The 21529-nt window shown below is 34.1% G+C and overlaps 1 protein-coding gene across 3 annotated transcripts in view; it reads left to right on the top strand.

The window, feature by feature from the left end:
* PARP8 (poly (ADP-ribose) polymerase family, member 8) overlaps positions 1-21529 on the top strand; it is a 185590-nt gene that overhangs the window by 126467 nt on the left and 37594 nt on the right. For all 3 annotated transcript variants that reach the window (XM_011939338.1, XM_011939339.1, XM_011939337.1), the window contains 4 exons: positions 4159-4284; positions 4810-5374; positions 6944-6994; positions 7099-7194. In XM_011939338.1, the coding sequence (XP_011794728.1) occupies positions 4159-4284; positions 4810-5374; positions 6944-6994; positions 7099-7194 (838 nt within the window). The remainder of the gene's footprint in view (positions 1-4158; positions 4285-4809; positions 5375-6943; positions 6995-7098; positions 7195-21529) is intronic.

Raw genomic sequence — 21529 nt, forward strand, 5'->3', positions numbered from 1 at the left:
AAATTGAGGGAGCACTACTCAAATGTGAATTGTGTGCCTACCACATTTGAAAGGAAAAAACATTCTTATAAATTCCCAATATTGAGTTCAAAGATATACAAATATAAAATTAGATAATAAACCCTTAATGTTTAGAATTCTGCATCTTTAAAATTAAATTCAATTTACAATATGTGTTTAGCATATTATGTAACGTAGTGTTTTCTTATAAGGACTCACAGGATAAATTTTCTCAGTTTTCCATTCTAGGATTAGGTATGCTTTCCCAGAGCACTTGGTTGTGTTTTTTTAATTGGATTTTGTTTCCTGCATTGTGCCCATATCCTGCATGTCTTGGAGAGATGAGCATAGAGCCTGCCTCCATGATGAGCATGGATGGCGTTATCCAAGTTGAGTACCATTTCACCTTGACACATTTTTTTATTCTATGATTTTTTTACTCACTCAATTTCCTCCCTTGTTTTTATACTGTTCTACTTTGTGTACTTCTGCAAGCCACTTACGAACTTTTTTTTAAGTGCCATGGAGCTGATCAAGTAAGATAAGAATTAGAAAAGCACACAAGTCTAGGAATAAATAGCCTTCTACCCTTAATGGCTTCTGGGTACATTATATAGGCTCAGCAAAAGAAATTGTATATATAATCCCAACTCTGAGAAGTTAAAGAAGGCTGTGTGCCTTTTTCACTGTTTAAGTACCTAGTAACATATATAACCTATTTAATTAATATCCCTATCCAAGTGATTAATGTTTTTAAAGAGTTACTTGCTTTTAGAGATAAATATTAGCTATGTGGAAAGTTTGTTAATATAGATTAGATTTTTTTTTTTATGATCCTTGAGAAATTTTGGTCTGATATGTTTGTTTCCCTAATTACAAATAATTAGATTTGGCTATCATCCTTAAGGTCACTGCCAGCCTAAAATCCCATAATTTTAACAATCTAATTTCATCCTCACAATACTTTATAAAAAGAAACTCAATATAAAGAGGTTATTTTCTTAGAAACATGCAGCAAGTTAGGAAGGCAGATTTAGAATCTAGGCCCCTTGTTATCAGTTGGTTTTCAGTAAATAAAAGACACTCTTATTGACTGAATAACTTTTTCACAGGAAAATTTTTTTCTGGTGGTTTCAGACAGCAGAATAATCTTATCAACAATAGCAACAGCAAATGCTCATGCAGTACTTTTTATGTGTCATGCACTATTCTAAGTGTTTAACATATAATAAAACGTTTCATCTTTACAACAACTCTATGAAACAGGTCTTGTTACTCTCATATTTCCTAGATGATGAAACTGAAGCCTGGAGAGGTTGAGCAGCTTGCTCACGGTCACACAGCAAGAAAGTGATAGAGCCAGAATTTGACTCCAAACCAGTGCTTATGACCCATAAACTAATCTGCCTCTCATATAATCCTGGATATTCCTTTGCTTGAGATAAGACGTGGAATATATGTTTGGCATTGAATGAATATTGAGAGAATGTGAAGTCAAAATAGCCTAAAAGAAAAAATATTCATGTATTTTCTCATGGCTGACCTGACACAGATATCACATATATAGTGATTGGTCTTATATAGGGTATCCTATCATTCAAAGGCTCAGCATATCACAGACAATGGAAATAATCTTCGGTTTTTGTATGACTTTATGTTGAGTCTGCACTGATCAAACCTTAGTTGTGTTTAAGGGGGGAAAATATTACAGATCTTCAGTTTTCCCTTAAATATATGTGCAACATAAAATTAGGTATAAATTTTTCATATGTAGAGTTCCCTACATTTGTAAAACGAAATTCAATTTACAACTTAAGTGCAAATCAAAATAAAATACTTGAAATTCAAAGTAATACCATTAATTTTGTTTATGATATTATTTTGCTAAAGCTATTTCACCATCACAATTCGAATATAATACTGGCTGCTCTAGTGCAGTTTTTTTTTTTGAAATTAACATGTAAAACAGTATGATGTCATCCCTATGTACGTGCTTTTTCCACTGCCCTGGAACCTTTTTTCATAGTTGGCCATGGCATCATCTGCTCTTGACTTGATGCAAATGTATACTTTACCTTGAAATTTTTCACTTTTTTCCCCTACCATCAGCCAATCACTGGCAATGGTAGTAGTTCCTTTTGGTGCTGCGAGCACAATAGTAAACACAAACTTAAATGTAAATATTGAAGTCCCTTCATGGTTCTCTGTTATAAGGAGGTGGTTGTTATACCAAATGTGCTCATATGTATACTCCAGATTACCCCTGAAATTAAACACAACATTGAACGTCTTTTAGAAAACACTTAATTTCTTTTGCATCCAAGAACAACTGGATACCTAGGTATTCAAGTTTAAGAATTACTGATTTTAGATGTTAAATCACACTTTGAATCCTAATGTAATATAAAAGTGGGAAAATTTTTAGCCATTTTGACCTGTTTGGTTTTTTGTTCCACTTAGCTTATCAAGATTAGGCAAGCACTTGCCATCTTTCTTAGACAATGGTGCATAGGAGTAGCGATTTTCTATGGGAAGAAAATCTAATTCTGCTTAATACAAAGGGTTGTGTCAGCGGAAATTTCAAATCAGGTACAGGGAGAAATGATGATCTTATTATTACATTTAAATCCTGCTGAAATTTTGAGTAAAAAAAAATTCAAACATGAATAAAATGTTTCTTGTGCTGACTGAGCGAATTTACTGTGAATTTGGAATCATGGCCTCACTTATTGCAGTTTCATTCCCTTTTTCTCACCACTTCCACTGCTAAAAGGGCCCCAGAATAATTCAATATGTAACTGTTTATTCTTCTGAACTTATCAAACTAGCAGAAAAAAACCTAAGTGATATACTTTCTGGCCATCTGAGTTAGTTTGTTAAGACCTGAAGGATCCTGAGAACTTAATAACTGGCGTTGTGCTAAGAGTCACGTCTGTCCCATTTGAATAACATGTGTTATACGTATCAAAACTCATTTGATAATATACGTACTACTGCTCTGTCACTTGCATCTGTGCTAACTTGGGCAGATTTCATTCTCTTATTTGTGAAATGTGTGGAATAACAGCTACTTGCTGGGGGTACTGTGAAAATTAGAGGGAAAAATGTGCCTGTAACGTTTCTGTTTTACTCCATGACATATTGTAAGTGGTAAACAAATATTGGTATCATTTTCCCGATCCCAAAGCAATGTGTTAGAAATAACTGAAAAGAGCATAAAAAACAGGCAATCCTGAAGTTATTTTTGAAGAAAAAAAGTTTAATTTATTGCATGCTTGATGTTTAATTGTAAAATTTCATGTCTACTTAAGTATTAGTGTTCAGGGCCACTGTCGTGTGGAAAATGGAGATATACAGAAGCCATCCAAGCCTGGGACCTTTCCCAGATAAGAACAGTGTGTCCAAGTCCACAGTTGACATTCTGGAATTCTTTACTATAAAGCACTGATGGAGTGATTTTGACATAGAAAATATCGAGATTAGGAATTACCAACATCCTGCCTTCTGATATTAACTAAACAAATTTAAGGATACCCAGTTTTTAAAATTTAGTATAGTATATTCAAAAGTAAATGGGCTGTGTTGAAGATATAATTTGCTGACCACGTATTTCTACATAGAGCCAGTTCTGCATGTTTTCTTTTTATGTATGATTTTATAGCTTTACTTTCCTTTTCATGAAGAAGATATTGAAGCAAGTCAAGTAAAAAGAAAATGACTTTGCTTCTATCTTAATACATAGCATTATAATTAGTAACAAAAATGTTCTTAAAAATTGAATTTCTAGCACCAAATATTTAGATTTTTTTGCCACTTCAGCTCAAGTTGTTGATCCTGAAGGCCATCTTTATAATTCTCTTTATATCTTCATTGTTCTGTCATTTGAATTATATCCTGGTAATATTATAATTTAATTATTTAAATAAATAGTAATCATTATCGTTTACTGTGATGTAACTAGTCACAGTTAAGTTCTGGGAATTTGCTATATGATGCTTTCCTATGGATGAAAAATCTTGTATGATTCTAAATTAGCATCTCACTGATTTCCATGTGCTTGCTTTTATTTGATAAATGCATTTTCTACGTAATAAATACAGTAACATTAATTGAAATTGCCCTGGAGTGGTGATAACAGAATTACCTTTGGATTGACAGAATCATGCAGACATTTGTTACACAGCAGTGGAAACAGAGCAAAGAAAAATCCAATTGCCTGCACAATAAAAAGTTGTCAGAGAAGAAAGTGAAGTCTCCCCTGCATTTATTTTCTACTTTGCGCAGGTTGGTAACAGGCAACAACATTCATTGTCTTACTAAATGCTGAGTGTGTGGTGCAGTTCATACTTACAGCATTCTTTCTATAGTATTGGCATCTGTTTATTTTCTTTATAACCTCTAAGAAAAGACTGAGTTAGATGCTTTCCATCAAAAACATATTCATTTCTCTGTTTAGAGTTTTTTTAAATATTTAGTTAACATTGGTTACATTTGCTAAAATTACATTCTTTGCTTTTTAATCACCTAGAGTTTTTCCTACCAAAATTAGTTTCGTTATAGGGCTTTGGGATAGATAGGAGGGAAAAAAATTCTTAGAACCTTTTTTTTGCTTTTCAGGAAAAATGGGATTCAAGTCCTGTGATCATTCTGCACATACCTTTGATTTCGGTTTTGGCTGGGTAGGCTATATTAAAATGAGGTGGTAGAATGTTTGTAGCACAGTCAAGTTGAGTTTGAGAATGACAAGCTTTCTTCATGGTCTGTCATACCTGTGATTTGCCCTGTGTTAATTGTTGTTCAATTTTGAAGGTCGCCAAGTTATCCTCCACCTGGTTGTGGTAAAAGCAAATCAAAACTGAAATCTGAGCAGGACGGAATCTCCAAAACGCATAAGCTGCTGCGGAGGACTTGTTCCAGCACAGTCAAGACTGATGATGTGTGCTCCACAAAGTCACACAGGACCTTTGGCCGCTCCCTGTCCAGCGATCCCAGGGCTGAGCAGGCTATGACAACAATTAAATCACACAAACTTTTGAACCGTCCCTGCCCTGCAGCTGTTAAGTCAGAGGAATGCCTCACTCTAAAGTCACATAAACTATTGACTCGATCTTGTTCTGGAGATCCACGATGTGAGCACAACACAAACTTGAAGCCCCACAAACTGTTAAGCAGGTCTTACTCTAGTAATCTCAGAATGGAAGAATTGTATGGACTGAAAAATCACAAATTGCTCAGCAAGTCCTACTCCAGTGCCCCCAAGTCATCCAAAACTGAGCTTTTCAAGGAACCTAACGCAGAGGGCAGGAGGCTCTCTCTTACCTCAGGGCTTATTGGTATCCTAACACCATCTTCATCTTCATCTTCTCAGCCTGCTGTGCGTAAATATTTTCATCTTGAGTTCTTAAATGTTAGCTAAGGTGCAGTAGATTTTTTTTTTTTTCTTATAAGATCTGGTGGAGAAAAGAAGCAAAACTTTGTTTTAATTTACCATTTTTAAATATCTTTTTGGATATTGTTTTGCATACCATACATTTGCAACTGGCACTGAAATGTCACCTTTGGTTCTGAAAACAAATAAATGTAGCTACCCATTTGAAGTCCAGTTCAAATTCTTGTCATAGTAACAAATGCTACTGAAAACAGAAGGAAATGCATTGGATTCACAAAGCCCTTATTAAACAAACATATAATTTTAATGTTTCATTAAGTATGTGTATCTAATCTTTGGTCTTCTCACATGAGTGGTGGAGGACCACATTTTTCTTGTGGTTAAATTAAGAGTAATTCCCTTTCAATCACATATAAGAGAACTTTGCCCATGCATGTTGTTACCTGTGGAGAGAGGCAGCATTTATCGCTTTATCCCAGAGCTTCACTTAAAGTTGTTTTTACTGTCCCTTTTATACTGAAGTCACTTTATGCTGGAGCTGTTTTTGGGGGACATGGGACCAGGAGATGACTTTAATAATTAAAGTCCTTTTGATGGTATTTATCAAGAATAACGCTTACACAAAATTTATCACTAGCATGATTGGCATGATAGCCAATTTCATGCTAATGATAAATTCATAGACCTGTCTTATGTATATTATTAACATATTCAGAACAGTTGATGAAAAGTTTTGTTTCCTTTTGCTAAATATATATGTGTGTATGTTGGGGGTGTGTGTTTAACTCTAACCATTAATGTGTGTACACACTCAGCAAGAGATGAAATTGAAAAAAATAAAGTCTGTTTTAGGAAAGTAATGTTATTCTTATATAGGTTTATTTCTAAAATTAAATTGTAAACTATACTGTATATTTATTTTATGAAAAGTTGAATATGTTGTCAGTTTCACATGAGCATCCTAGAAGCCCATTCCTACTCAAAGGTAAGTTTTAAGGACATAGAGCAAATAATGTAGAACAATTACACAGTGGAATGTTTCCCATGTTAGCTTCATCCAAGAAAGATCATTTCAGACATTCTGTAAAAGAAAATGCTTTAATGACCTCCGATATGGCTAAGCATAATACATAGTTTTCTGTTATGACACTTTCAGTAGCTGTCTAATATTTCTTTGGAAGAATAATTGTATCTAATTGTAAAATACGACTGATGTTCCCTAATGAAGAGTATGAGCATTTGCTGATTAGTAACAGAAGAAATGAGGTTTTGTGATCATGTAAAGATGCCAGTCATTTTTGCTAAAAGATCAGCAACTAAGAATGCTATTCATTTACTGTAGGCAAAAATTGCATTAGTAATGGTAGAAAAGGGTATTTATTATAGAGTGAACAAAAAGGTTTTTAATTTTGATGTCATCATCAGTGACTCAATTCATTTTTCATGTGCTCTTAGATCACTTTTGTATTCACTATTGCAAAGAGTAAAAGGCTGTAATTTATACATTTTTAAATTAAAGAAATTATTATTTTATTTTTACTTTGCTTTTTATAGCCAAATGGTGCAAAATGCATTCCAGTACGAGACCGCGGCTTCCTCGTGCAGGTATGAGCCAAAACTCTATCCACTGTAGAAATATTTTAATTCTTACTGGGTTTTAAAATCATTTATGAGCTTGTCTTAATTATTTTCCTTACTGTTTTATTCAGACAATTGAGTTTGCTGAACAGCGGATCCCTGTATTAAATGAATACTGTGTGGTATGTGATGAGCCACATGTGTTTCAAAATGGCCCTATGCTTAGGGTAAGTTCTTGCTGATAGAATGTTAGTGTTGGTTTAGAATACAGAAATATAGAAAAGGTTTGAAATATAAAAATAAGTAAATAAATGCAGTTTAAAGCAAATACTCTTTATTGAGCAAATTATTTACACATAATTTTGACAAAATGAATTAGTATTACTTCTAAAGTAGCCTGTGAAAGAGCAGTTAGTTTGATATTAGGAAAATGTTTCTTATTATATTTTTTACATGTTTATCTAACAGCTATTTATCCATCTACACCTAGATCAGCATTAAGCATCTTAAATTGTGGAATTTTGAAGAACCAATGTTTACAAGGTTATGTGACAAGGATGCTTGGGCAGTGTCCCTTCAAAACTCCACAATTTAAGATGCTGAATATAAGAGAGGAGAGTCTTGGTCCTATACATGTTAAAAGAGGTACACAGTAGTAGAAAGAGGATCAGAATAAAGATTTCCAAAAATGCTAACATCCTGACACATTTGGGACATTATCATGGGGATATGGAAATAAGAATCGGTGTATACATGCATTTTGGGGAGAAGTATTCAATTTAAAAATTTTTTTTTGCAATTTTTATTGCAAAAAGTTAACACATAAATCACTACTTAAAGTATACAATTCAGTGTTTTTTCATATATTCACAATATTATATAACCATTACCACTATTTAATTCCAGAAAATGGAATTTCCATTACCCCCAAAAGAAATATCCTGTTAGCAGTCACTCCCAATTTCCGCCTCCTGTCATTCCCTGGCAATTATGAACCTGTTTTCTGTTTCTATGGATTTGGCCATTCTGGATATTTGATATGAATGGAATTGTATAATATGTGGCCTTTTGTTTCTGACTTCTTTCACTTATAATGTTTTCACGGCTCATCTGTATAGCATATGTCAGTACTTTTGTTTATTTTTATGGCAGAATAATATACATTTTATGGATATACCACATTTGTTTATCCATTCATCAGTTGATGGAATTGCTAGAACATATGTTAACTCTGTTTAACTTTCTGAGGAACAACCAAACCTGTTTTAACAGTTGCTGCATAATTTTACGTTTCCATTGGCAATGTATGACAGTTACAGTCTCTATATATCTTCCCCATGTATTATTCTCTATTTATTATTGTTTTTTAAATTATAGCCATGCTAGTATGTGTGAAGCGGTTTCTTATTGTGGTTTTCTTATGCACTTCCCTAATGACTAACTAAAAGATGCTAAAATATTTTGATTTTCTGCTAAAAAGATTTTGAGCATCTTTTCATTTGCTTATTGGCCATTTGTATATCTTTTGAGAAATGCCTATTTAAACCCTTTTCATAATTTTAAATTGGGTTATTTGTATTCTTATGAGTTGTAGGAGTTCTTTATGTATTCTGAATACTTTATCCTTACCACATATATGATTTGCAGTTATTTTCTCCTATTTTGTGGTTTGTCATTTCTTTTTTTTGAGACAGAGTCTTGCTCCGTCGCCCGGGCTGGAGTGCAGCGGCCGGATCTCAGCTCACTGCAAGCTCCGCCTCCCAGGTTTATGCCATTCTCCTGCCTCAGCCTCCCGTGTAGCTGGGACTACAGGCGCCCACCACCTCGCCCAGCTAGTTTTTTGTATTTTTAGTAGAGACGGGGTTTCACCGTGTTAGCCAGGATGGTCTCGATCTCCTGACCTCGTGATCCGCCCGCCTCGGCCTCCCAAAGTGCTGGGATTACAGGCTTGAGCCACCGCGCCCGGCCTCATTTCATTTTTTAATAGTAATCTTTGACACACACAAGTTTTTAATTTTGATGAAGTCTTGTTTATCAATTTTTTCTTTTGTTATTTGTGTTTTTGATGTTGCATCTGAAAATGAATTGCTTAATTCAAAATCACACAGTGCACTTATGTTTCCCTCTAAGAATTTCATGATTTATGTCTTACATTTAAGTCACAATACTTTTTGAGTTAGTTTTTGTATATGGTGTTAAGTTGGGGTCCAAAGTCATTCTTTTGCATGTAGATACCCAGTTGTCTCAGGACCGTTCTTTGAAAAGACTATTTTTTCTCTACTGAATGATCTTGGCACTCTTGTTGAAAATTATTTGACTATAGATGTTTTGGTTTATTTCTGGACCCTCAAGTCTTTTTCCACTGATCTGTATGTCTGTCCTTAGGCCAGTACCACATTTTCTTGATTAATGTTGCTTTATAGTAAGTTTGAAGTCAAGAGGCACAAATCCTCTTTGCTTTTGTTTTACAAGATTACGTTGACTGTTAGGGGTCTCTTGCATTTCTCTATCAGTCTATGATTCATTTGTCCATTTCTGCAAAAAGGCAGTTGGAATTTTGATAGGGTTGCACTGGAATTGTAAATCAGTTTGAAGACTATTGCCATTGGCTGTAGACTGAATGTGTTCCCCCCAAAATTCATCTATTGAAATCCTAACTCCCATGTGATGGTGTTAGGAGATGGGTTGTTTGGAAGGCGATTAGGTCATGAGGGTGGTGCCCTCATGAACAGGAATAATGCCTTTATAATAGAGCACAGAGAGCTCTCTCACTCCTCTACCATGAAAGGACACAGCAAGAAGATTAATTTGTGGCCTTACTGTCACTCTGGTCTATGAATCAGCAGATGGGCCCTCATCAGGCACTGAATCTCCTGACATCTTTATCTTCCCAGCCTTCAAAACTATGAGTAATAAATATTTGTTGTTATAAGCCACCCAGCCTATGGTATTCAATTACAGCAGCCGGAATAGACCAAGATATCATCTTAACAATATTAACCTTTCCAATTTGTGTCCACCAGATTGTTTTATTTATTTAGGCTTTTAAAATTTTATTTCAATGCTCTTTTGTAGTTTTCAGTATTCAAGTCTTACATTATCTTGGATAAGTTTGTTTTTAAGCATTTTACTATTTTTGAAGTTACTGTAAATTAAGTTGCTTTATTCCATTTTCAGAACATTATTTGCTATTATATAGAAATAGAAGTTATTTTTACATGTTAATCTTTTCTCCTGCAACATTGCTGAACTTATTTATTAGCTCTATTAAGTTATTTTTGGATTCTTTGTTTCTCTATATAAAATTATGTCTCTTGCAAATAGAGAGAGTTTCACTTTTTCCTTTTTAATCAGGATACCTTTTATTACTTTTCCTTACCTAATGTGCTTGACTAGAACCTTCAATACAAGACTGATTAGAAGTGGCAAGAAAAGAAATTTTTATCTTGTGATTTAGGGGGAAAATGTTCAGCCTTTCACTGTTAGTTGGGGATTTTTCATAGATACCACTTACCAGGTTGAGAAAAATCCCCTTCTAGTCCTAGTTGTTAGGTGTTTTTATAATAATGAAAGCATTTTTGTCTGTTTTTGTTTTCCTGTGTCTCTTGATATTACTATGTTTTTCTTTTATTCTATTAATATGATGTATTACACTGATTTTTTAATATGCAATAACAACTATCTGGGCCTAGAGATTGCTGTTTTACATTCTTTTTTTTTTTTTTTTTGAGACAGGGGTCTTACTTTGTCACTCACATTGGAGTGCAGTGGTGCAAACATGGCTCACTGCAACCTCAACCTTCCGGGCTTAAGTGATCCTCCCACCTCAGCCTCCTGAGTAGCTGGGACTACAGGTACATGCCACCATGCCCAGCTAATTTTTAAAATATTTTGTAGAGATGGGGTCTCACCATGTTGCCCAGGCTGGTCTTGAACTCTTGGGCTCAAGGAATCCTCCTGCCTTAGCCTCTCAAAGTGTCAGGATTACAGGTGTGAGCCATCAAACCTGGTGAAAAATTTTTAATTTATGAATTCAATTTCTTTATTAGTTATAGGGCTATTCAAATTATCTTTTTTTTTTTTTTTTTGACACAGATTATTGCTTTTCTTACTGATAAAAAAAAAAAAACTTTTTTTTTTTTTTGAGACAGAGTTTTGCCTTTGTTGCCCTGGTGTGATCTCGGCTCACCACAAACTCTGCCTTCCGGGTTCAAGCGATTCTCCTGCCTCAGCCTCCGAGTAGCTGGGATTACAGGCAGGCACCACCACACCCAGCTAATTTTGTATTTTTATTAGAGACGAGGTTTCTCCATGTTGGTCCGTCTGGTCTCAAACTCCTGACCTCAGGTGATCCACCCGCTTCGGCCTCCCAAAATGATGGGATTGCAGGTGTCAGCCACCGCGCCCAGCCTCAAATTATCTATTTTATTTTGGGTGAAATGTGATATTTTTTGCTTTTAGAGGAATTGGTCCATTTTGTCTCAGATGTCAAATGTATGTGAGTAATTTATTAGTATTCTCTTATTATCCTTTTGATGTCTGCAGAGTTTTAGTGATACTCTTTGTTTCATTTCTGATGTTGAACATTTGTATCATCTCTCTGTCGGTCCTGCTACAGGCTTGTGGATTTTAGTTACCTTTTCAAAGAACAGATTCTTCGTTTCATTGAGTTTCTCTATTTTCTCTTTCAAATTCATTTATTCTTTGTTGCCATTATGAAAGTGGGGATATTGAAGGCTCTGACTATTATTGTTGAATTGTTTTTACCTTCGGTTCCTTCAATATTTGATTCATGTGTTTTGGGAAATCTATTGCTGGATGCATGTATGTTTGTAAGTGTTTTATCTTCTTGATGTTTTGACTCTTTTTTCATGTGCTTCTTTGTCTCTAATAGCAATTTTTGTCTTCAAGTCTATTTTGTCTGATTAGTGTAACCACTGCAACTCTCTATTGGTTATTATATGCATGGAATACCTTTTTTCATGCTTATGTTTTTATCCTATTAATGTCTTTAAAACTAATGTGAATCTCTTGTTGATAGCAAATTGTTGATCTTGTTTTTAAATCCTTGCTAAACTTTTTACTTAAACATAATTACTAATAAGGAAAGACTTCTGCTATTTTGCTATTCATTTTGTATTTGTATCATATCATTTTGTTGCTCTGTTTCTCCTTTATTGCCTTCTTTTGTGTGTTTAATAGGTATTTTCTAGTGTACCATTTTAATCCCATGTTGTAGCTTTTCAGTTTTTCTTAGTGATTGCTCTAGGGATTACAGTTAACATCCTAATTTCTAAAAATCTAGTTTGGATTAATACTAACTTGATTTTTTTTTAGTAAGAGACAGATCTTGTTCTGTCCTCTAGATCAGAGTGCAGTGGTGCTAATCATAGCTCACTGAAGCCTCCAACTTCTGGGCTTAAGTGATCTTCCTGCTTGCCTCATCCTCACAAGTAACCAGGACTGGAGGCACAAGCCACTATGCCTGGCTAATCTTTAGAAAAGTTTTTTGTAGAGATGGGATTTCGCTATGTTGAGCAGGCTAGTCTTGAAGTCCTGGCCCAAAGTACTGAGGTTATAGGCATAAGCCGCTGTAACCAGCCTTAATAATATATAAAAACTTTGCTCCTACATAGTTTCAACTCCACTCCAGAGTGGAAGTACATATAAATGCTGTTATATATAAATATGTAAGTTATATCTTTATATTATGTGCTCATGAACATAAATTTGTGATTATTGCTTTATGCAGTTGTTTTCCAAACCAGAAAAAATCAGGAAAAAAAATCAAAGTCAAATTTATCAATGTATTATTGTATTATGTATTATATCTATGTTTGTATTATATCTATGTTTAAATTTTAAAAAATGTATTATATCTATGTTTAAAATTAAAAATATATATATTTGTGTGCAGTCCTTTGTATTTACCTGTATATATGGTTACTTTTCACTTTAATCTGAAGTGTCCTTTTCATTTTAATCTGAAGAACTCCCTTCATTATTTCCTGTGGGAAATCTCTGCAAATGATGAACTCTGTTGGTCTTTACCTGGGAGTGTTTTACCTTCTCCTTTGCTGTTTGAAGGATAGTTATGCTGGATATAGAATTTGTGGTTGAAAATTTTTGTGTGTGGTGGAGGAGGATTTGTGCTGTTATCAGCATTTTGAGTATGTCATCCTGCTGCCTTTGGGTATTTGTGGTTTCCCATGAAAAATGACCTGTTTTCTTATTGAGGATTCCTTATTATGTGATGAATTGCTTCCCTCACTGATTTTGAGATTTCGTCTTTGTCTTTGGTTTTTGGCATCTAGATTTTGATGTGTCTAAGTGCCTCTTTAAATTTATCCTATTTGGAGTTAATTGGATTTCTTGGAAGTGTAGATTAATTTTTTCTAATGAATTTGAGATGTTTTAAGCCATATTTATTCAAATATTCCTCTTGCAATTTTTCTTTCCTCTTTCCTTCTGGAATTTCCATTATCTGTATGTTTGTATGCTTGATGGTGCCCCATAGATCTCTTACACTTGATAATTTCTTCATGTTATTATTATTGCTCTTCCTTAGATTAGTTAATCTCAATGGACCTATCTTCAAGTTCACTGATTCTTTTTTCTTTCTGCTCAAATATGATTTTTTATTTCAGTAATTGTATTTTTCAACTCCAGAGTTTATTTTTATAAATTCTATATATTGATACTCTCTGCTGACATTGTCTTTTCTTCATTTATTTTGATATGATATTCTTTAGCTCTTGAATGTTTTAAGTATAGCCAATTTAAAGTTTTTGTCTAGTAAATGTAACATCTATGCTTTCCTTGGGATCCTTCCTATTGGTTTCTTTTTACCCTGTAAATAAGTCTTACTTTCTTATTTCCTTGCATGCCTCTTTTTTTTTTAATTGAAAACTGGACATTTTAAGTATAATAATGCTGGAACTCTGGGATTTAGATCAGCCAAACTGTTTTGGCGGGCCTTAACCTTCATTCCTGCTTGTCCAGAGTGTTAAGATCAGCCAGAGGTGAGATTTAAGGCCTTCTAAAGTCTTTCTTGAGCATGCACACAGACATGGGAAAGCATATGGTCTTCTGGATTTCCAGGAATATGAGTGAGTTTTTCATAGTCCTTATGGACATCTCTTTTCCCAATCCTTTCTTCTAAGCTTTTTGGTTATTCTGTTGTTTGCCACAGTTGTTATCTGTTGCCTCACACAACTAAAACACTTACTGGAAATGTTTTTAATCCCCACTCCAGGTAATGTTTTAGTACTGGTTGAGTTCCAAGTCAGGCAGAAATAAAGACAAGTATTTACAGCGTGTCTTCCAGAGAACTATCAGATATCTCTTTGTGAATCAGTTCCATTGTGCTCCCTCTATTATTGGAAATGCGAGCTATTGTTTTTAAGGCTACCACTGAGCTCGCGAAGGGAAGATTGGATTAGGGTAAATTTAACCCTTTTCCCATTTGCCCCAACAATACTTGCCAGCAGCACTTGCGGCTATAGTGTTTATCCGGAGATAACTTTGCCATGAAATCTGTCACTTTTATTATTATTTCTGCATGGCTCTAGTATATCTACTTTGGAAACAAAATACATCATTCTACTTACAGCATTTTGGTTTTAGTAGTGGTATTTCCATTTACAAAATATAGTAGTAATTCTTGATCACTGAAAATGTCAAATCCTAGAAAACATAGCATTTGTACGTGTAATGTTAACATTGTTCTGAAATAGCTGTTGGCTGAAGATTCATTTGATGAATCTGATTTTTCAGAAATAGACGATTCTAATGGTTCAGACTATTCTGATGTTAGTTCTGTTTAGAAATAGCTCTGAGAACAGTTTTTATATTTTATTTTCACATTGATTGAAAATCAGATTTGCTTCAGCCTCAAAGAGTGTGTTTATGTAGAATTAAATAAGTGCTGGTAACGAGCTGCACTTTTTTTTTTTCCCAAAACAGAAAAAAAAGGTTAAATGTCACAAGTTTTGTAGTTCTTACCAAGATTCAGCTGTTGATCCTTGGTTTGCTGCAAGTTTTTAAATTAATTTCCAGAATACCATAAGAGTTGACTCAGGCCATTTTTGCCAGTTTCTTTTAAAGATTTTATAGAGAGGTGCAAGTTTGGGTTCCTCACTCAGCCTTTTTTGCTGATATCATTCCTTATTTCAAAGCTTTTAACAAGCAAGTACATTGTACCATATCTGCATAGTATTCAATGTCCAGCTTTTGAGTTAAGAAATAATGAAATGTAGATAAATATGAAAATAATGATTGAGCTAATATCTGTCATAGTTAACAGAGAAAAGGAGGTTATTGAGGGTTGTGTGCCAGGCACTGTGGGTAGATATTTGGCATTTTTTTTTATTTGATCATCACACAACTCTTGTGGTTTAGGTACTTTTGCTTTCATGCTGCAAATAGGGAAACTAAGATTTATAGAGTTTAAGCAGTTTGTTCAACACCACCCAGAAAATATAGGTAGAAGCTTGGCTTTGAACCTAATTCTGTCTGATTTTAAAACTGCATCACAAACATTTAACTTAATATTTGATAAGTAGAAGGCACCATGCTAGATTCTGTTACACTTTTTGAAAGAAACCTATCTTGCTTTTTGGAATATGTGTTTGAAAAGATAAAACACAAAACTTGGAAAGCAATAATTCTATTAGAACTTTTTTTTGTATTTCAAGATTTATACTTTTAAAAAACATCTCTTGTAGCCATTTAATAACACAATCATCTGTCAGATATTTTATTTTTTTGCTTAAGGGAAACAATCCATGTGCTATTTTTTTTCCAGTCAACTTTACTATCAGAGATATAATGTTATTCTGAAACCAAAATCAACGAAATCAGCATTTAATTATTAAATAACTGCAATTTTGCCATTTCCATTTGATACAGGGAAATGTGTCCTTTTGATGAGAATAGGGAGAATTCTCTGGTCATCTCAACCTGCCCCACTTAGATGGCTATATTTTCACGTTGTCAATGCTCACCTGTTGATATTGATCTATTGCTTGCTCTATAGCATTGCCATTTCTACCACAAAAGATAATAGTAATATTGTCAAAAGTAAATGCTTTTTGCATGTTTTTTATGTAATCCGAATGTTTAAAGTTATTTATGTGGATTTTCAAGTATAATACTCTTAATAACTCTCTAGGTATATATTATTACTATCCCCACTTTACGGTGAAGAAAATAGTAATTTATTCAGTGTTAGTGTGCTAGTAAGTAATAGAGATAGGATTCTAATACTGATAGAATGGCACCAGGCAGGGGTTCTTACTCTTGACTTATAGACTTGAATTGACTACATTTATGTTCTGGAAATGTATCACACACATTGTTGGGAGTTCACTGTTTGTAGTTTAATTGTGGGCAATTCATTCCTATAGTAAGTAGTGGAAATATTATAGTTACTATTAGTATTCTTGGTGTCTCACTCGAAATTTTGACTTTATCTATATCTGCAACAATGAATATTGCTGTATTTTTCTACAAATGGCCATGCTTTTATATAAGCAAGAGAGAAAACATTTTCTAAATAAATACGGATGATTATCAGATGGTTTATTGTTGCTGTGATGTAGACTGATATCTAAGAATATCAGAAAACTTTCTTAAATAGTAAGATAAGTGACATAGGAAATCAGATCAGGAAATGAAAATTAAACTTTTCACGTTGAAAGGAAGAGAGGTAGACACAGGAAGAACGACCTCTTGATTCTGTGAAACAGATATTTTACCTAAGTTGGTCCCACTCATTTTATTCTATATCTTACTTGTATTTACATTGCAATATGTTTGGCTGTAAATTCAAGAGTAATATATAAAAAGTAATATATAATTTCTTAAGAGATATTAACCAATTAACTGATTCACTGATCATTATTGAGCCCATCTGACATATTACAGTCTGTAGTAAGTCCCAGAGACATAAAGAGTGTAAGTTATAACCCACTGGTGATTAAACAGGTTAGATAAAACTCAGGTTTCTATAGAATTCTATGCCCATTCTATTTTATTACATTTACATTTGTTAGATCTTGCTTTCCAAACTTAGGCTCTCCCATGTTTTTTTTTTTTCTTTTCTTTAAGCCTGATTGTTTTTTAGATGACACAAATCCTCTTTAACCTTTATTCTCCAAAAGTCCTAAAATTTTAGTCAGTGCTTTTGCCACTATCTGTCACTCCACTCAGAGGTCTAGGTTAGCATGTCACACTCTCTGCAATACAGGGAACTAAACTACGTACTTAGAAACTCCCTGCTGCTCCTTCTTCACTTTTGTTTACAAAAGTTATAAATGTCACTTCCAGATTTGAGTCCTGACACATAACATTTTGCATCTGCATAACGCTCACATTAACATCACAAGAATTGTTCAGGAAGTCCTCGATTTTCAATTTAAAAGTGTCATTTATACTGTCATCACAAAACCAAACCAAAACCAAATGCATGGTTCTCTCCATTGTGGAATCAACTAGAGTGTTAATGCAGCAAATTGTTTTAGAGATGCTTTTTAAATGTAGTTTGTGTCTTCAGGTGTTTTTGAAAAACAATAAAACAAGGACTTATTGTCAGAAATGCCAGTTTTATCAGCCTCTAAATTCCTAATGCCCTTTTCTGTTATACTTACCTTCATCACCTCAATTGTGGATTGGTACAATTGTGTACTCTGCTGAACTGCTGAACTCTGCTGGAGAAAACCATGTGGCTGTGTGAATAACAGTTCTTGCAACGCTGGGCTTCTGTCTTTGATACTTGGCAATCATTCTGTGTGGACTTTCTCATTTCCCACATCAGCATGTGACATGAGAGTTATGATCTCATTCTCTTCTCCTATCATGTGAAATGCCCTGGATTACTTGCTCTGAGTGGTTTGATGAGGCATGAGATTCTAGTCTACTGATTCCCAAATATGTTTGCATATGTCTGTCACCCACTTAGAGTAATGCCCATTCTTACTGAAGCAAAGCCAACTGAGAAACCTGAGAATCTATATTTTTGTGTATCCAGCATTAGACAGATGTTTGTAACTAAGGTTCTTATTTTGCAAGTGAAATTAACAACACCCAGTTATAATTTGGTCCAGTTTTAGGTGTTAACCAAAAAATGACTGAGGCAGGAGGAAGAGGACGGGTAGGTAATGAGGCAAATGGTTACATTCTTATGAGGCTCTGATTAGCCTCAGTAAATCTACATTTTACATGTGAAAAGAGGGAGTAGAGGAAAAAGTTATGTATTAATCACAGAGTAGGCACAAGGATGTCTCTGTTCTTGGTCTTTGCTCTCGCCCTGTGAAGATAAGCTAATAATTGACATTGTCAGGATGAGATTCAGCAGAACTTGGTTTTAGGGCTAGTTTATAGTGGGTATGTCTCCTGAAAGATTTGGGGGCTTCAAGGAATTTCCTTGTGAGGGAGGCCATCTGGGGAGATGTGCAACTTTGTATTGTCCTGGAAACCTGTCTCATGGGTGAGGCTATGACACGGAGCTGTGAAATAACAGCTATCAGTTTGGGAACAAAAGGAAAGCAGTATGGCCTGACTCAGTTCCCAAGCTTAACTTTCCCTTTGGCATAGTGAGTTTGGGGGTCTCAAGATTTGATTCTGTTTTCTTTCACAAAGACATTGCCATGAAAATTCATGAGAAACTGAGCATGAGGATATACCTAGGTATGTCCCATTTTACCTTCTAAGAGTAAAACAGATAGGTCTACTTGTATTTAGACCTGATTTTAATATTTGAAGAATGGATGAAAAAGCTTAACCTATTAAAACCCTCCCCCAACCTTCAACATGGAAGTTCAGTTATCAACTTCTGAAATACTAACTAAAATAATAATTATGCCAAAAAACCTTTAGTTCAAAAACATTGTTTAAAAAAAAATTCAAACTAAGTAGAAATTAGTTTTAATACTCAAACAACATCTTTAGTTGTATGGGACAAATAGAGACTACTGCGTGTTTAGGCCTAATTAGACCTGATGCTCTCTTACTGTGGATCTGCCTTAATTGCTGTGCGATTCTCTCTCTCTTCATGGACCGCACACCTTTCCTCACCCTGAATGTGTGTCTTGACCACAAAGAGAACCCAAAGCATTGACTATAAAACTGTAAATACAGAGAGTTAAAGGCTTCTAAGTTTGTAGTTCTAGAAGATATTCATATAATTATTCTTGCATTTTGCAATACCAGTTTTTAAATAGGAATTTATATTTACTCTGCTTATTTCATTTTTAGTAAGAAAAATTGCAGCAATAGTTTTAAACTGTGGATATACAGATAAAAATGCTATTTCATAATATGCTTCAAAGAAAACTACTTTTTATTAAATACTTATCTTTGTATACACATTGAGTTAAGGCAGTAGAACTAGCTTCTCCAGGTTCCCTTATATTGTTAATATTTAAACAGCTTTCCCTACCTCACGGATATTTTTTAAACCTTATCTCACTTGGTATTTTTATCAATTTGAGAGCTAGATACTATTTTTACCCCCATTTTATAGATAGGAAAACTGAACTGTGCACATGTGCTCCAACAAGAACAAGGTCCACTTTTAGCTGTTTTGTACACTGGACTTATGTGAAATATTTTGTTTAAACAAAAAGACCATGGCAAAAATATTTGAAAACCTACACCATGCTTTTCTCTACATAAATACATAGCCAGATTCTTTAGAGTTGTATTATTTCTATTACCAGTAGAGGATAATTTAAATTCATGGAAAACATAAATTTCTTAAAATACAATTAGGTTCTAAAATATTCTTCCGAGCTTAAAACATTTTTTGAAACATGTTTTTATTGCTCACATTTAAATTGCTTTGATTCAAATAAAGTTAAAAATGTATTCATTTTAGTTGAAAACTTCTAAAATATGTCTTATTTTAGGGACATATATAAATACGTTCCTTGTGCTTTTAAATAGTGCCTAATGAATATTCTATAGCAAATATGTATGTGTTGATAATAGGGGGACTTGCTATGGTTTTACGGTCTAAATTAGAGCAGTTAATTGCTTCCAGGCAATAATATAATATTAAGAATAGGTAGTATTTTACAAATTGGAACTAATAGTTTTTTTGTAAACTCAGAATGAATTAATAAGTAATATAACACCTGGTTTTATTTAGGCATACATACTTTGTATTAAATTATGTACAATAAAACATGGCAATACACTTAACTGGTAATAGTTCTTAAAATGACTATTTGCTATTTTGAATTGATGCTAACATTTCCCGTGTAAATAACATAGTCATAGTAGAATTTGTCAGGGTGGAGGATTGGGTGGGAATAAGATAAGGCTAGCCCACAATATAACTACTTGTGTGTCTTTAAGGGAGTGATTCAGTTTCTCTTCCTTGAATAAGATGTTCCTTCTGTGAGCGAAAGAGACATCTAGTTACTTAATATAATTTGATAACTTTCTTTTAGTGCAGCAGCTGTTGTTAACACTTTGAACTTCTCAGAAATAAAGTGTGGATAAACAAGGAAAAGGGAGGATTACTACTCTACAAAAATAAATATACAAACACCTCAAAATAAAGTCATTTGTGCTTACATCTTAAATACTACTTGAACCTTCTAGTAAAAGTGAGCAAGAGATACAGAATGGTTATTTTAAAAATTTATTAGCATTTACTTAGTATGGTGTATGGTATATAAATTAATTACATCATGACCTTTGTAGTTGCTGTCTTAAAAAGGAACGATAAAATTATTTTTATAAGAACATACTCCTTCCTTTTGCTTCTCATTTTTTTAGTATGATGGCAAAGTGTTTTGGTTTTTGTTTCCAAAAAGCAGATTTTCTAGGGTGCCTGATTTCTGTCTGATTTCCTTCAAACTATTGGAGTAGCAGAATATACCTAGAAATCTGCCGTACTTACTTGAGTATGGGAAGAGGGTTATTTTTAAACCAAAAACATTCAGGAAAGAAAAGTGTGTCCACAAACTAATCAAATCATAGCTTCATCCTGAGGAATGCAGGCATATTGTTTAAAATAATGAGTCAGTTGACAATTCAATAAAGTTGATTTAGAACTTTCTTTTTTTTCCTTTTTTTCTTTTTTTTTTATTATACTTTAAGTTCTAGTGTACATGTGCACAACGTGCAGGTTTGTTACATATGTATACATGTGCCATGTTGGTGTGCTGCACCCAACAACTCGTCAGCATCCATCAACATGTCATTTACATCAGTTATAACTCCCAGTGCCATCCCTCGACCCTGCCCCCTCCCCATAATAGGCCCCGGTGTGTGATGTTCCCCTTCCCGAGTCCAAGTGATCTCATTGTTCAGTTCCTACCTAGGAGTGAGAACATGCAGTGTTTGGTTTTCTGTTCTTGCGAGAGTTTGCTGAGAATGATGGTTTCCAGCTACACCCATGTCCCTACAAAGGACAAGAACTCATCCTTTTTTATGGCTGCATAGTATTCCATGGTGTATATGTGCCACACTTTCTTAATCCAGTCTGTAACTGATGGACATTTGGGTTGATTCCAAGTCTTTGCTATTGTGAATAGTGCCGCAATAAACATA

Source organism: Colobus angolensis, unplaced genomic scaffold (assembly GCF_000951035.1).
Source record: "Colobus angolensis palliatus isolate OR3802 unplaced genomic scaffold, Cang.pa_1.0 Scaffold180, whole genome shotgun sequence".
Taxonomy (NCBI): Eukaryota; Metazoa; Chordata; class Mammalia; order Primates; family Cercopithecidae; genus Colobus; species Colobus angolensis.